Source organism: Neolamprologus brichardi, unplaced genomic scaffold (assembly GCF_056152115.1).
Source record: "Neolamprologus brichardi isolate AB-2024 unplaced genomic scaffold, ASM5615211v1 NODE_ptg000031l+_length_7269946_cov_1, whole genome shotgun sequence".
In the NCBI taxonomy this organism is placed as follows: Eukaryota; Metazoa; Chordata; class Actinopteri; order Cichliformes; family Cichlidae; genus Neolamprologus; species Neolamprologus brichardi.
The window spans coordinates 3,699,025-3,715,324 of record NW_028270136.1 but is presented as its reverse complement, the minus strand read 5'-3'; the positions used below and the strand labels follow the sequence as shown (position 1 = coordinate 3,715,324).

Sequence of the window (16,300 nt, the reverse complement as noted above, 5' to 3'; positions counted from 1 at the left end):
ATGTTGGGAAAAATTAGAGATGTTGCAGAAAATAAAGACATACTGTAGCAATCCGATTATTAAGTGATGACGTGACGAATCCTACTTCCGGGCCTAAAGTAGTCTGCGTTTAATATGGCTTTTGTGTTGTTAACATGTTTAATGTTTTGTATTTTCTTCTATTTAATCTCAAAAAGGTCCTAAAAAAAGTCAGTGATCACCGTTGACCTCCCTCGGCTTTTATTACTGCTAATCATTTATTTAAGCTCAGTTTTTAAAACCTTAGGATGTAACTACAGCCCAGCCCATGCAGCAGTATATGAATGACTAACCTCGTATTGTGGATGGATTATCTCAGTTGTTCTCCTGGCTGAAGTTTGGTCCTTTTACAGCATCCTGCCATGCGATTACATTTGTTCCTGACCACCGAGAACACTCACGTTAACTTTTATCGAGTGGAAAAAAAGTTAGCTTGTTTATATTATGCTAACATAGCTGTGTCGCTAGCGGTCACGTAGCACATCATTATATACCAGCTAGCCAAACTTCAGTAACCCTACAAACGTCACTGCTGTTTAGTTTTCTGTCTTCATTTATGTTGGAAGTGATAACAGAGCTGTACGTTTGAATTTGTTTCCAAACCGCCGCAGTCAGGACATGCTATATTGTATTTAGATAGAAGCTAGCGAGCTAACTTCCTGCTAACTTCTCTGTTAAATGTCATAAATTCCATTTTCATGGATGCCTGGATGTTAAACTCAATTGTTACACCTGGTAGAGCAGAACACTGATCATTTTATTAAAGATGAAAGACTTTAGACAGTGTTTTAACTCTCAGTAATGCCATAGTGATCGTTTGATATATGGACCTGCAGCAGAGTTTAGGCCCAGACACGGCTAGTGACGTCAGACTGAACGATCGGATACGATAATGTGTCTCTGTACAGCCATTTTAACTAGCATTGATGTCAGAAGCAGTGTCATCACTCTATCCTTTTGATGATCACGAAGATGTTCAGATTGCTACTCGGTTATTTAGAAGTTATTCTGCGTATTTACTGTCTTGGTGTACATGCTAACCTCTAACTTCTACAAGGCAAAACTAGGATTGGGTCAAAGGTTGCTGCATCCTCAGTATTACAAATCAAGAGGCCAGAAATCACAAGTTGGTTTTTATACCAAGTATTTCATACTTTTTATTTCCATTTATAAGTATTCATTTCAAGTCGACAATTTACATCACAGCCCATTGGCTCTCTGGAATTGTCAGTATAATGTATATCAGCCTTAGAGACGAGGGGAATAGCAGGTAAGACTGCGGGACCCAGAAAAGCCTAAAACATGAGGGGGAGGACAGGGGGGAGGAAACTGTGGTTTCTGCCACCAGATCCCAAACTCGGCCCAATTCAACACAGTGTTTGCCTCTCTGTGATGATGATCATCATCATCTTCATCATTCGAGTTGTTGTCATCGGTCCAGTGCTGTTGTGCAGAAGGAAAATGCTGGGAACTTGGAGGACTCAGTGCAGTGGACCTGCAATAGCGAGAGACATTTGAGATGGATGAAGGCAAAGATCCTTTGGGAAGACCTGACAAATAATCTGATATCTAACCGCTGATCTCAAACAGATACAGACAAGGAGCGTCACATGTTGCAATCTTCCCAAATCATACCACTTGCTTCTTCCCTTTTCATTATACAGTAGGCCAGCTGAATACCTTTGGCCACAGGCGTTGTCCAGGCTGCAGTCCCACATGGCTCAGATCCAGTGAAATCCAGATCATCTCTGTATGTGGTCTGGCTGATCCAGTTGCATTCTCATCCTTTGTTTTGCATACATTTACGCCTGCATTAAAGTACCTGTTTCCTTACCAAGAACTGATATCTACAGCAGACGATCACTCAGTCGGGCTGTTTATTTTAAATGTCTTCTTATTGAAACTGCTTTTCAACTGACAAAGCAGCAAATATTTTAAAACTCGGCATCTCAATAATGAGATTTTGGATCTTTATTTAGTCATATATATGTATTTGATTTGCCAGTCTATCAGAATATGTCTTTTTTGTTCCTCCTAAAAATTATCCTCCCAAGTCTTGGCAATAATAACAAACTTTTGATATGTCAAAGTAAGGCTAAGCTGAGCGTTATAGTCATTATAGTCAGCGTTGGAACAGTAAACCAGCAGGACCAGCTAAAGAGAATTCAGCCATAGTTCATTTTTTAAAGATATATTTAGAGAATAAACACTTGTATTCTCTATTCCTGTTGAAACCATTTTCAGACGATTCACAAAGGTTTCTATAAATAACCCCCCACCGAAGCTGTTGTGGAATTAATCATTCAATTATGCAACATGCTTACATTTGAGGCTGGAGGGCGACTCCTCATGACGTCCCTTCAGCTGCACTCTTCACACAAGCAGCGAAGGCCTCCATCAGATCTTTGCAGCCCCCGGCTCCCTTCTCTGCCACACTGGAGGAAAGATTAACAACAGTTAGACCTCAAGTAAACCCACGTACAGGAGTTAAGCATCAACTGGATGCCAATCCGAGGAATTCTGTTGGCAAAACACATGCATGTTTGGTGTGCTAACATTGGTAGAAGCAAAAACACGAGCAACAGCTCTCAACGAGAGAGAAAAGATGAAGAGTAGGAAGAAGGGATGAATGTGACAGAGCGAGAGAGGAAGAGAGATTTCAAGCTTGGGAATAATTTCAGGCTTCCCATTTAGCAGCGAACACAGCAGCCGACACTGCCACAGTGCATTAGGGTGATGGAGCGAGAGAGAGGGAGGGAGGGAGACAGAACAGCCATGTGCGTGGACCCATCTGTTTGATGGGAGGGAGGGAGGTTGCGTGATAATGGAGAGATAATAAGACACAGAGGTAACAGGGGGAGGCCACAGGAGGAGAGGGTTCATGTTACATGAACGTAAACCAATTGACTGGCTCCTCCTCCGCCTTCATGATGTCTCATTATCTCTCTGCTCCACTTTTCCTGCAACCCACCGAAGAGCAGGGGCCTCAATCCCTCTATTCACAACGGTTCCTACTCGCTGCCAAGATAAAGGTTTTGCTTTTCATCCAGCAGATGTATTTGTAGATTTACTCACTTATACGGTATAACTTTTATAAATATTGGTTTTTAATCTGTCTGCTGCTTTTACCTTTCCTTTATGATCAGGAAATTGGTTTTCCTTTTCTTCATTTGGCTGCCATTTTGGTGATGTCAGCAGACAGTTAACCCCTCGAGGTCTGAGGGGATAACTCTAACCCTAACTCCACCCCAACCATAATTTGGAGAAAGGGAAAGCTAATTTTCTGGGAAAAGCACACACACACACAACACACACACGTCAGGTGTTGCTGTCCTAGTGGGGACATCTCATTGACATAATGCTTTCCCTAGGCGCTTACCCTAACCATCAAAAATGAATGCCTAACCCTTACCCTAAACCTAACCATAACCCTGACACTAAAACCACACTTTCAGTGTGAAAAATGCCTTCGAACTCGTGGGAACCAATAGGTGGTCCCCACGAGGATAGTAAATTTCAGATTTTGGTGCCCACCAAGAAAAGAAAAAGTGGCACAAACACACACAGGACATTGGCTGTATCTGAATTCAGGGTCTGCAGCCTTAAAGGCCACATTTTAAGGCCGATTACGTCACCGCGATGCGACGAAGGCTGTCCCAATTCGAAGGCTGCTCAAAATGCGGCCCTCAAATGCGTCCTTCATTTCCCTGAAATATAAGGACGTGGCGGTGTAGACTTCGTGGCCCAACATATCCCAGAATGCATAGCGCGGCGGTGGGTGTGGATAATTTTGCCGAAAAAAACGGCGGATGAGGGGCGCCCAAAGAGTAAACTTTAAGTAAGTACTGAATATTATGTCACTTATTTATGTGCAAATGTTATTACTGTAATTACTGTTGGCCACATGTCGGCAAAGTTATGTAACATTAGTGACGTTTGTACTAACTTGGTTTTAAAGCCTTTACTTTAAAATATACGCCGTTCAATAGCTGAGCTTAATCAGAGAATGATCAAAGCTCATGTAGAAACAAACAAACAAAAGATTTTCTCCTTCATTTCTGTCAAACAAAGCTGTATGAAATGTTTCCAGCTGTTAGTATCATGGTTGCTAGGCAACCTGGGCAGCGCAACGGAGCCTAGACCGTCCCATTTCACAAGCCTCGCACTTCCGGCCTTAGCGGTCTTTAAGTACGCGGCCCTTGAGGATCGTTGAGGCTGCGTACTTTAAGGCTGCAGACCCTGAATTGGGATACAGCCATTGTTAGCTTACTTTAAGCTGTAAGCTAGCTGTTCCCAACAGCTAGCTTACAGCTTTGGTATGGTAAAAATGCATTTTTCCTGATTTCATTTATATATTTATTTATGTACTGTAATATTACTGTTATTGTGAATTTCTTCTTCAAATAGGTGAAAACCTGACACAGCTAACTAGCTCCAGAGTAAAAATAATATACGGAAAATACGAAGAAAAGAGGCCAGTTTGATTTTCAGCCTTCAACATGCAACAAAGTGAAATACAGTCTATTCTGTAAGTCTGAAAAGTGTGTCAGATCCATTTTAATACACCAGCTGAGCTACACAGAGCATACTGCTTGATCGTTTCATATTGTGGCCTGGCGCCTTCAGAGTGATGTAACGTACAGCTGGCTGCTGCAGATTATCACTCAGCACTTTACTTTGCCAGGAGAGTTGGAGAGTACGGTGTGTGTCTGCTGCTTGGCGAGGGTGTGCAAGGAAATGGGAGTGGGGCATTGAGTGGTTATGTTGCATGCACTGCAATAATGACCCAACATCAGAGCTGAGCAGAATCTAACCCTGAGGCTGTGTTGCGAGATAATCCAGCCGCAATGCCATCAACATGCATGTACATGTCTCTGAATCAAACCCAGCAAGAAGAACAGGAACATTATTGTACTTGTAAAGTCCTGCATCTGCATGTGAACAAATATTAAGAAAATATAGGGATTACATAAAGCATAAGAGCAGGGTGCTCACATGCATGGGCAGACGAGGGTAAGGAGCTGATGACATCATCGCAACTAGAGGCATCACGCAATCTTCTGAGAGAGGGAGAGAGAGCGTGATTCTGAATGAGCGTGGTACAAGCAACCAGGAACAAAACCAATTGGTTGTTTCAGTGAATACATGACCACAGACTGAATGAAAGCAACTCTGCACCAATGAGCACTAGTATCCTGATCCAAGCATGTCCAGGTCCGATTGCCACTCTGCACGGGGTGGAGGAGGGACGTTGTGTCCTTGTCTTGGACACAATCAGGAAGCGTAATCTGAATTATTTAGGCTGGGCTTGCTATAGTCAGTCCACTGGGACCAACATGTATAATAGATCAGTGAGCAGGTGCAGAAGGGTAAAATGATGATGCAGACGCCAGGATTTAGCCAGGAGGTCATGTGATTAGCTGTGTCACTGTCCTGTGAGGTAGCGATGAGAATCATCAAAGCACAGAGTTTATTAGGACGGTGATTCTCCAACATTTCTGCTTGAGACTTCTTAAAACAATATATGTCAACAAGTTAAGACCCAAAGAAGTAAGGTTGTTCCATTTTGTGCCTTTATCGAAACATCTGAGTCTTTCAAAAATCTGCTTTTGTAAAATGCACTTTACCCATCTGGATGTTGAAAAAAATCACCAAAACAATGAATAAACAGATTCCACAGGCGTGAAAGCTGTTGTCTGTCCAGCATGGTGAGCTGGAGGGGAAGAGGCTGTAGCTAGCCGACACAGCAGCAGTGCTACACTCAGATTACTGACGTCTGCCGAGTCACCAAATTCCAGCCAGAAATTAAATGCATGTTCAATTCAATTCAATTCAATTCAATTTTATTTATATAGCGCCAAATCACAACAAAAGTCGCCTCAAGGCGCTTCATAGATACAGAGAAAAACCCAACAATCATATGACCCCCTATGAGCAAGCACTTTGGCGACAGTGGGAAGGAAAAACTCCCTTTTAACAGGAAGAAACCTCCGGCAGAACCAGGCTCAGGGAGGGGCGGCCATCTGCTGCGACCGGTTGGGGTGAGAGAAGGAAGACAGGATAAAAGACATGCTGTGGAAGAGAGACAGAGATTAATAACAGATACGATTCAATACAGAGAGGTCTGTTAATACATAGTGAGTGAGAAAGGTGACTGGAAAGGAAAAACTCAATGCATCATGGGAATCCCCCGGCAGCCTACATCTATTGCAGCATAACTAAGGGAGGATTCAGGGTCACCTGGTCCAGCCCTAACTATATGCCTTAGCAAAAAGGAAAGTTTTAAGCCTAATCTTAAAAGTAGAGATAGTGTCTGTCTCCCGAATCCAAACTGGAAGCTGGTTCCACAGAAGAGGGGCCTGAAAACTGAAGGCTCTCCCTCCCATTCTACTTTTAAATACTCTAGGAACAACAAGTAGGCCTGCAGAGCGGGAGCGAAGTGCTCTAATAGGGTGATATGGTACTACAAGGTCATTAAGATAAGATGGGGCCTGATTATTTAAGACCTTGTATGTGAGGAGCAGGATTTTGAATTCAATTCTGGATTTAACAGGAAGCCAATGAAGGGAAGCCAAAACAGGAGAAATATGCTCTCTCTTTCTAGTCCCTGTCAGTACTCTTGCTGCAGCATTTTGGATTAACTGAAGGCTTTTCAGTGAGTTTTTTGGACATCCTGATAATAATGAATTGCAGTAGTCCAGCCTGGAAGTAATAAATGCATGAACTAGTTTTTCAGCATCACTCTGAGACAGGATATTTCTAATTTTAGAGATGTTGCGCAAATGGAAGAACGCAGTCTTACATATTTGTTTAATATGTGCGTTGAAGGACATATCCTGGTCAAAAATGACTCCAAGGTTCCTCACAGTGTTACTGGAGGCCAAGGTAATGCCATCCAGAGTAAGAATCTGGTTAGATACCATATTTCTAAGCTTTTCAGCGCCGAGTACAATGACCTCAGTTTTATCTGAGTTAAGAAGCAGAAAGTTAGTGGCCATCCAGGTCTTTATGTCTTTAAGACATTCCTGCAGTTTAACTAATTGGTGTGTGTTATCTGGCTTCATGGACAGATAGAGCTGGGTGTCATCTGCATAGCAGTGAAAATGTATGCTATGTCTTCTAATGATGCTGCCTAGGGGAAGCATGTATAATGTAAACAGAATTGGTCCTAGCACTGAACCCTGTGGAACTCCATAATTAACCTCAGTGTGTGAAGAGGACTCTCCATTTACATGCACAAATTGGAGTCTATTAGATAGATATGATACAAACCACTGCAGTGCAATACCTGTAATACCTACAGCATGTTCTAATCGCTCTAATAGGATATTATGGTCAACAGTATCGAATGCTGCACTGAGGTCAGGAAGGACAAGCACAGAGATGAGTCCACTGTCAGAGGCCATAAGAAGATCATTTGTAACCTTCACTAAAGCTGTTTCTGTGCTGTGATGAACTCTGAAACCTGACTGAAACTCTTCAAATAAACCATTCCTCTGCAGATGATCTGTTAGCTGTTTGACAACTACTCTTTCAAGGATTTTTGATATGAAAGGAAGGTTGGAGATTGGCCTATAATTAGCTAAGACTGCTGGGTCTAGAGATGGCTTTTTGAGTAAAGGTTTAACTGCAGCCACCTTGAAGGCCTGTGGTACATAGCCGATTATTAGAGATAGGTTGATCATATATAAGATCGAAGAATTAATCAATGGCAGGACTTCTTTGAGCAATTTTGTAGGAATGGGGTCTAAAAGACACGTTGATGGTTTGGAGGAAGTAATTATTGAAGTTAACTCAGAGAGATCAATTGGAGAAAAAGAGTCTAACTTAACATCAATGGTACTGCGTCCATACAGCTGCAGGCGATCGGCCCAAAGAGGCCGACTGTGGAAGTGAGTGTGAGAGTGTTTATGGAAGGCAGAGGAAGCGTAAGGCCAGCATGTCCACGGTTCCTATGGCTAACATTCAGCATGTTCACTGTAGGAGTTTGCATAGATCGCCATGGCCTGCAAACAGGTGTCTAAACCAGCCTTGATGACCCTGATGAAGGCCACAAGCTGAAACGCGTTGGTCTATTATTAAAGTTGTTCATCTTCCCTCAAGTGTTGCTGGAGTTCCTGCTTTGTAAACCAGCCTTGACCTCATTTTTGAGGAGACTTTGAGACTGTGGCTACTCTTCAGTGAGCTATTTATGACCATTGGGTACTTTAACTTTGCAATTTCATTAAAGTAAAATCACGTTTTGTTGCATTTATGCAATTATTGAAGTAGAAAAAGAGCTTGCTCTTTAAAAAAAATACAAACAAACAGAGCAAAACAAAACCTGAAGTAGAGGAAGTAAACATGTGTTGGTATGTCGATGCTTATGTTAAAAGCTAAAGAGATACTTTCAGTCCTACCTGTATTTTTGCAAATGAATCATAATAAATAAAACACGTAGCACATTAGGTACATACAGGTATAGGTTACACGTTTTTACAACTACACAATTTAAGGAATAATTTTCAGCAGCAATAAATAGAAGTTACATTGATAAACATGGCACATTGCCTTCTTTTGCAAATTTATTCATTTATATAAATGAAATTAAATAAATTAAGGGAGCCACTGGAGCAGCTGGAGGTGTTTTGAGACTAGGGATGACCGATCCGATATTACGTATCGGTCCGATACTGACCTAAGTTACTGGCTCGGATATCGGAGAGAAATAAAAAATGTAATCCGATCCATTAAATATAAAAAAAAAGCACCTCACAAAACTTGCGACACGGCGTAACTCAGCTCAGAACCTTAGCACGTTGGAGCAGTGTGGTCACGTGATAGAGCGGCTGTGGCGCACGAGACCTGTTGGCAGTCTGGTTGAGCATTTGGAGCGTCGCTACTAACCCGGCATTTCATCTCCAAGGAAGTGATCCCAGAGAGACGTGAAGCAAGTGTGTAAGTTCATCTCTGAATGTTTGTAAAGCATTCCCATGTTAAACTTAACAACCGATATATGGAGCGACTGCCTCTCTCTCTCTCTCCTGCTGCTACTTCAATCGTGAAACTGATCAATGATCAGCTGATCGGCTTTTCTGTCGCGAGTCCGTCTCTCTTCTTTGTTTTTGGTCCACTTTGCACCAGAAAGAGGAAACCAGTGGCTGAACAACAGCAGCACGTTTAAGCTTGATCAGCTGTTGTTAGAATTTATTTAATATTATTTCTACACCAGGATCTTTTTCTACGTAGCTGACGGCTGGTAACTGTGCAGGGGCGGATCTAGCAAAGTTTAGCCAGGGGGGCCGATAGGGCATGAACAGGGAAAAGGGGGCACAAAGACATACTTTTCTTTCTTATTCTCATTTAAAATGTCGAGCTTTTAATAAATAATTATCTGAATCTTACAACCAAAGTTTTAATCTGATGTAAAATATATAGAAGTCCATTACTGTATATAGTAACTATTAAGTCTAACATATACAGGGCTACACATAAATGGTCCTCAGGTGCGCATTTGCTGTCAAAATGAAAGACGCGCACCGGATAAGAAGTTGGAACGTGTGTTTGCGTACATAACATGTTCTGGAGGAGGACAGACATTTGTTCAGAACTCTTAAAGATGTCGAAGAAGCAAGCTCTGTAAGCAGTTACTTTGGTGTTCCTCCACTGCAAAAGAAGCGCGTTTTCTCGAATATGTGCTTCTTATCTGGTGCGCGTCTTTTGTTTTGACAGCGAATGCGCACCTGCGGACCACTTATGTGCATCCCTGAATATAAACCCTAGTAAGCTATAGTACTTTTTTCTTTGGAAAGGTACCATCTGTGCAGTCTGCAATTCTGTTGAAGAAAGATTTCTATCTATTTATTTATTGTAGAAAAATAATTTATTTCTGTGCATTTCTTTTAATTTAAAAAAAAAATTTGTACACTTGCATTAAATTAAAGTTGATTACGTCAATTAAGCAAAACGAGGTGGAGGGTGGTTCCCAATTTTTTTGCTGGGTGTTGGCAGCCCTATTAGTTAGGTTGTTTAATATTTCTGCTAAGTACTCTTTAAAATACCAGAATAGGGAGGATGGAGGATTTAAGTTTATTAGATTTATCAGTTTTGTTGAACTATGAAATATTTTGGGTGCAATGTATTTTTTTACATACAGGTGTAACAGAATAGCTTTAGTGTTTTTTTTTTCTTTTTAAGACAAAAAGTATGAACTTATACAAAATGCAGCAAGATATTAAAAAAACAGTTTTATTGATTAAAAAATACGCTATATCAGATTCATATCAGTATCGGCAGATATTATTACACATTTATGATATTGGTATCGGACATAAAAAAGTGGTATCGTGCCATCTGTATTTGAGGCCTCTGGTTGAAACAAATAACACAACATATGATTCATTTATCAATAAGAGCAATCTTTGAAAAATGTATGGAATAAACATATATTTATAATTTATAATGTTTGTAACACTTTATTAATGCTAGTTAGTCATAGTCAAGTTCAGTTCATCATAAATGTCAAGGAAAATATAGTTGATATACTGTTCATGCATTACATTTTCGTTTTTAACCTGCTCACTTCACCTCTGTGTGACTTTGCCACTGTGACCTTGACAGGGTCATGACCATATTAATCATGGCTGCCCTATAAGTTTCCATCTGGGTGTGAAAGAGAAGCGTTCGCTTATTTGGCTGCCCTGCTTAAAAAGGAGCGGGTGTCAGGTGGAGCAGTAATGTGACCTCCGACTAGTAACATGCAATGATACCCAGCATATACAGTCACACTTGTAACATTTCTATCCATGACTTTGACAAGCTGCTGTCTATAAATACGCAGGTATTTCTGATATATTGCTTACACAGGGCAGAGCCCTCTTGGTTCTATAGTTGGCTCAAAATTGGCTGGGATAACACGGCTGATGGAGACAGCAGTATAGCAAGAATTGTTCCTTTCAGCACATGAATGTACATAGGAGCATCCATCATATAAGTGAGCATGTATACTGATGCAAGTCCTATAGAGAGCTGACTTGTATAAACTGTACCTTAAACCAAAGAAGTTAATTTGAATGTCAGTATCAGCAAAATAAATCTACTTTTAGTTACATGTAGCGTATGAATTTAGGAGCAAACCTGAATGAGTGTGGGATTCCCAACAGCTAAGAGGTTAGACTTTCAGTTTCATATAAAAAAGTCTGCTTACAGATCTTAGGGAATTAGAACGATGGGAGAATGCTAGCATTAGCTGCTAGCAACATGACACACCGCTGTAGTTTTAATTTAACATTTAGCTGCTAATTGCTAAGCAGGTAAGTGCTGTGTGTTTACCAGTTAGTATCTAATTCTCTCATTCTTAATGAATGGGTCATTTACAAGGCCCATGTGGCCAAAAATAGCAGTGTAAGAAGGTAAACAACAAACCAGGTCTGTGAAGCTAGCTTAAACTAATTTAAGCTAATTCCTTAAAAATACTCTGTAAAGTTGCTGATTCTGGTGACATTTCTAAGCTCAACACACACACACTGATTTCACAGTGATTGCCATTCTGCACTCACTGATGATTAATTTGTTTGCATAATTATTTTTCTGTTAAATTTATCCCTAGTTTAAAAAGTGATGCCACAGAGATTACAGGTTATGGGACAACTGTCTCCCTCAGATTAACCCTGGCTCTATACAACTTAAAGGACAAATAGTGCTGGTGCCGCCTGATTTTCAACCTTTCATGGTTAGGTTCAGGTCAGCTTCATGCAATGACCCACATACAGTATAATCTTGTAAAACCATGATATGCCGCATGAGCAACAGAACGTCTTATCACCTTAAAACATTTTGCGTTGTACTTTCAAATACTCTTGAGAGTGCCAGCTTTGGCCAGAGTGCCCAGTGTATTCTTTAACATAAGAGGAACTGAAGTTATCAATCAGTTATCAGTTGTACATTTCATTTGAATATATGTTAAACCTCAACATTCACCTAGAAATATCAGAGGTATCGTAAAGGTCATCAACACACTGGCGCATGATTAGCCAATTACCCATGCCATGCCTTCCTTTCCCACTCAACCTGCTTGCTTATCTAATAGCTTCACACATTCATATCCACCTTATCAAGACTAAACAGGCTGGCTGAAGAAAACTGGGCAGCTTTTGCTATCAATAAAATGTGTTTACTTTGCCACCATATAATTATTAACGCCAGAACAGGTCAAATTCCATCTACAACCGAAGAAATCACTAGAAAAACTGCTCCCTGCAGTTCATTGAACTTGACTGTGAAGAACTCAGACCTCTAAATGTCTGTAGTGGTGTTATGTCATTGCTATCCTCCATTCTCACAAAGCAGCATCTGTTGTGTCCGTTGACATAGCAAGAGGCTAAAGGAGACACTGGATACGAACAGAACGAGCTAACGCGAGGAATTCTGGGGAAAGGGAGGCAAGTGACGTAAGAAGATTCCCAGCCTCCATCCATCCGTATGGGCAAGCATCGAGCATCACCATCGCTGTCACGCATCATTAATCCCTTAATCGCTCTGCCCTACATGGGGTGCCCTAAGTTTTCATAACCTTCAAACTTGCGCTCAGCCAGGTTGTCAAATTCATTTACATCTCAACACGCAAGATGTGGAGACTTTTAGCGCAAACGCCAATGACCGCTGAAGCGACTCCATTTTGGGATGGCGCACTTTAGGATACCGCAGTCCACGACCAGCCGCTGCCACACATGCGAGTCTCCCCCTTAATTTGGCGTGGCGTGGTGTTTTTCTTTCCAGTTTGATAGCTCGTTAAGTAACGGCCAAGAACATCACGAATGATCCAGATAATTCGGTTTTGACTTCTCAGCGTGTAAACGTTTAAAGGCAACTCTGAGAGTCAGAGAGGAACTTGCGTAGGCATCAAAGGTGTACCCAAGAACTGCAAGAGGTTCCTATTATGGTTTTGGCATCTGGGATAAGAACCTTTCTTCCACTCTAAAGGATATGCAAATATGCAAATGACAAACATATAAACTGTTTTTCTGTTAATCACTCCAACATGCACGGAGTCACCTACCACTTGTCCAGGTCAGCCTTGATGTTTGCACAAGCAGCAGGGACGGGGGCCTCAGCAGGGGCGGCGGCGGTTTCAGAGTCCGACATGTCTGCGGTGGTGCTGCTACGTGGTGTTGAGGGTGCGTATGCTGTCCAGTTCTTGTCCTCTGAACGCCTATGGGTCCCAGCGCCACCAACGGAGACAGACAGAGAGAGAAAGTAGAGATGTGAGCGAGCTGGTGAAAGGGGAGGGGAGCACAGCGGGAGGTGGGAGGAGATAAAACATGTGAGAGGGGAAGCACACGTGTGTACATAGCAGTCAAGAACTGAGGGAGGGGGCGGAAGAGGTGAAAGGGCAGTGACCCAGAAGAGGAAGATTTAGGAACAAGGACAGAAAAAGGATACTTGAATTTGTTGGGGTTCCTTATTTATGAGGTTCATCACGCAGGTTTGATGCCTATAATACTACTTAACAGGTGGTCCAACACAAGTGTTAGTTCAGGCATTCAGAAAATAGATAAAAACTCCATGATGCACTGAAGCGACCAATGCCACTACTATGTCTGTGAAATGAAAAATCAGAAGTCAGAGTGGCCTGAAGTCAGGTTTTTAAAGTTGTTGTTTTGTGGACTGTGAAATGAACATACGTGTGTGTGTGTGTGTGTGTGTGTAAGCAAGTACACACACACACGACAACCATGACAGCTCGTCTTCCAACGAGAGCTGCCTGTCAAAAAGCTGCCATCTACTGGTAATTCTGTGCAACTGCAAGTCTTCATCACAGCTCATGGCTGCCATTCCTGAAAGGTCAAGGAATATATATAACAAGGAAACACGTTAAAGGGCACCATCTTTTACAATCACTAGGCAAAATTAAAGACCTTTATTTATTGTATTTAGTCAAAATCAGTGAAGCCAAGTGTCCTTGTGGGAAAATGTGAACTCCAAAGTTTTCCCAAGGTCACCTTGTAATTTTTACTATTAATTAATGTTCTGATTGAGTTTTTTGATGAGCTGCTGGTTAGATTCTAACAAATAACAAAAAAAAGGAGAAATCTTTACGTTTTGGGTTTTTTTGTGTTGGTTTTGTTTTGTTTGTTTGTTTTTTGGATACAGACTAACTTTGCTTAAAAAAAATTAACCAGAACAGACAAAGGTGAAACCCTTGGGAATGTTGGAATAAATAGGAATAAAAAGGAATTTCCTTTCACCATCATCATTAAAAAGAAAATAATAATAATAATAATAATAATAATAATAACAACAACAACAACTGTGAGTGTCTTATAAATATTAATTTGAATTCAGTGAAGCACAGGAAGTGGAAGTCATTGTCCAGAGTTTTACCAGGTTTCTGACAGTGCCAACACCTTATACAAAGACGGATCATTTAACAGGAACAGGGTGTACATCAGACACCCTGAAGATGACACTCAATTAGCCACAACTGCTGCTTGAATAAGGATCATAATTCTGTGTAATTCTGCTCCCACCACGTGGCTTGAAAAGATTTATACACTTGTCACAATCCCATTTAAGGAAGAGGGAGTGAATGCATGTGTGTGAGCATTATTAACTTCGGCCGTTTTTGTAGCCACCGCTGCAGAGTTTCACGATAAAACAACACATGCTTTTCTTTTTTTTTACTTGTTTTTTTACACATCAGCCAGGACTCACACTCGGATTGTTTCAGGACCCTGAAACAATCCAACAGTCCAAACTGCTCATTCATATTCCACAGAGAAAAGTGTCCCTAAATTACATTAGCATATAATGCCAACCACTTAGTTCTTTGCATTTAAAAAACAAACAGACTCCTCTTTCCGTCACCTTCTCTCCCAAAAATAATGCTCACTCATGCGTAATTTCACTGGCATGAAGTCATGGCGTAAAGCAGGAACAAATTATGACTAAATTCCACTATTCAAGGAAAAAAAGACTCAACACATGTCACCAGATTACCTGGTGTCCACTGTAAGCATTATTTTTACAGAAAAGAAAACTTCTCTTTGGGCAAAACAACTATGTTGATCTCTTGCTGTGAGCTCACGTGCCTCAGGACAAGTACACCATGTACTTTCAATCACAGAAGTGGCTTCCTGTGCAGAAACCCCAGCATACCTGCTGAAATGTATTCACCAATGCTGTTAAATCCTACCTATCTGCAGATGGGATGTCTGGATCCTGAGGTGGACAGCAAGGGGAAAAAACAGTGCACGGTGGGTTTGCTGTCAGCAGTCTGAAAGACAAAGAGGGAGTGTTTGGGGGAGGGGGAGTGGCGAGGTGGAATATGGAAAGTCAAAAGAGCAACAGTCTAAAAAAGAAGATGCTTCTGTTTGAGACACCATGGGGGTTAAAGGGAACTCAAGAGGAGGGGTGGGGGATTTACATAAATGTGTAACATTTAATGCGTAGCGTGCTGGCTGCACTGTGGTGCCCTGCAGCAAAGCCGCCCTAACAGTCCATAAAACAATGAAATATGACTCTGGAGGTTCTCACATTTTTCTTTTTCTCTCATTCTGATTCATTTTTAGCTCATCTATGTGCAGCTTCCTCCCTCATACACATAAGACCCTCAGGCCGCATGCTGACTTGGCATGATTTAAACACCGCATGCATATTTACTAAACATGCAAGCGCACAGTCAGTGTTGCTCTGTGAGACAAAGCCAACAACATGAACTGTTTTCTCGACAATAAACAGGAATCTGCTGCCAGCAGGTAGAATACAAAAAAGTGCGTGTGCATGCTGGAGGCGGTGCTAAAATGAGAGGAGCCTTCAAAGTCAGTCTGTAGGTCACACATGAGACGCCTACTCTGGTACTTTGGTAGTAAGGTTGGGGGGTGGGGGGTGTATGGGAGGGCTGTTTAAAGCGAGCATCATATACATGACCTCTTGACCTTTGGAGAATGTGTCCACAAAGGGAACAGGAGCCCGTTTGATGAAACAGTCAACACCACATCACAAACGTGCCTTTCGTGCTCGAGGCATCGATAAAAGATAGACGTCGCCACTGTCACAAACTGGTTTGGTGTTTTTGCCGTCGCCGTCTTGATGATGACCCTACCAGTACAAACTGTAGACTGTAGGTAAAACAGCAGAGCCACAGACTGGATGGAGAGACTATTGGTTAGGCAGTCCCATTATGAAGTCTCTTTTTAAAATCAGAAGTCATGATGTGCATTGAGCAAATCTGACTGCTCATTGATTGCTTAATGACTCGCTAGTCACAAAATCGTCATCAAATCAGCTTTACTGTCAAACAACA

The 16,300-nt window shown here is 41.5% G+C and overlaps 1 protein-coding gene across 1 annotated transcript; it reads right to left on the bottom strand.

Moving 5' to 3' along the window:
- Window positions 1-1,149: 1,149 nt before the first annotated feature.
- Window positions 1,150-15,321, bottom strand: LOC148094712 (uncharacterized; the record flags this gene model as incomplete). Its single annotated transcript, XM_087837412.1, has 4 exons — window positions 1,150-1,513; window positions 2,343-2,453; window positions 13,055-13,207; window positions 15,191-15,321. Coding segments are annotated over 3 exons (372 nt in total), but the record flags the coding sequence as incomplete, so codon positions are not given.
- Window positions 15,322-16,300: the final 979 nt, after the last annotated feature.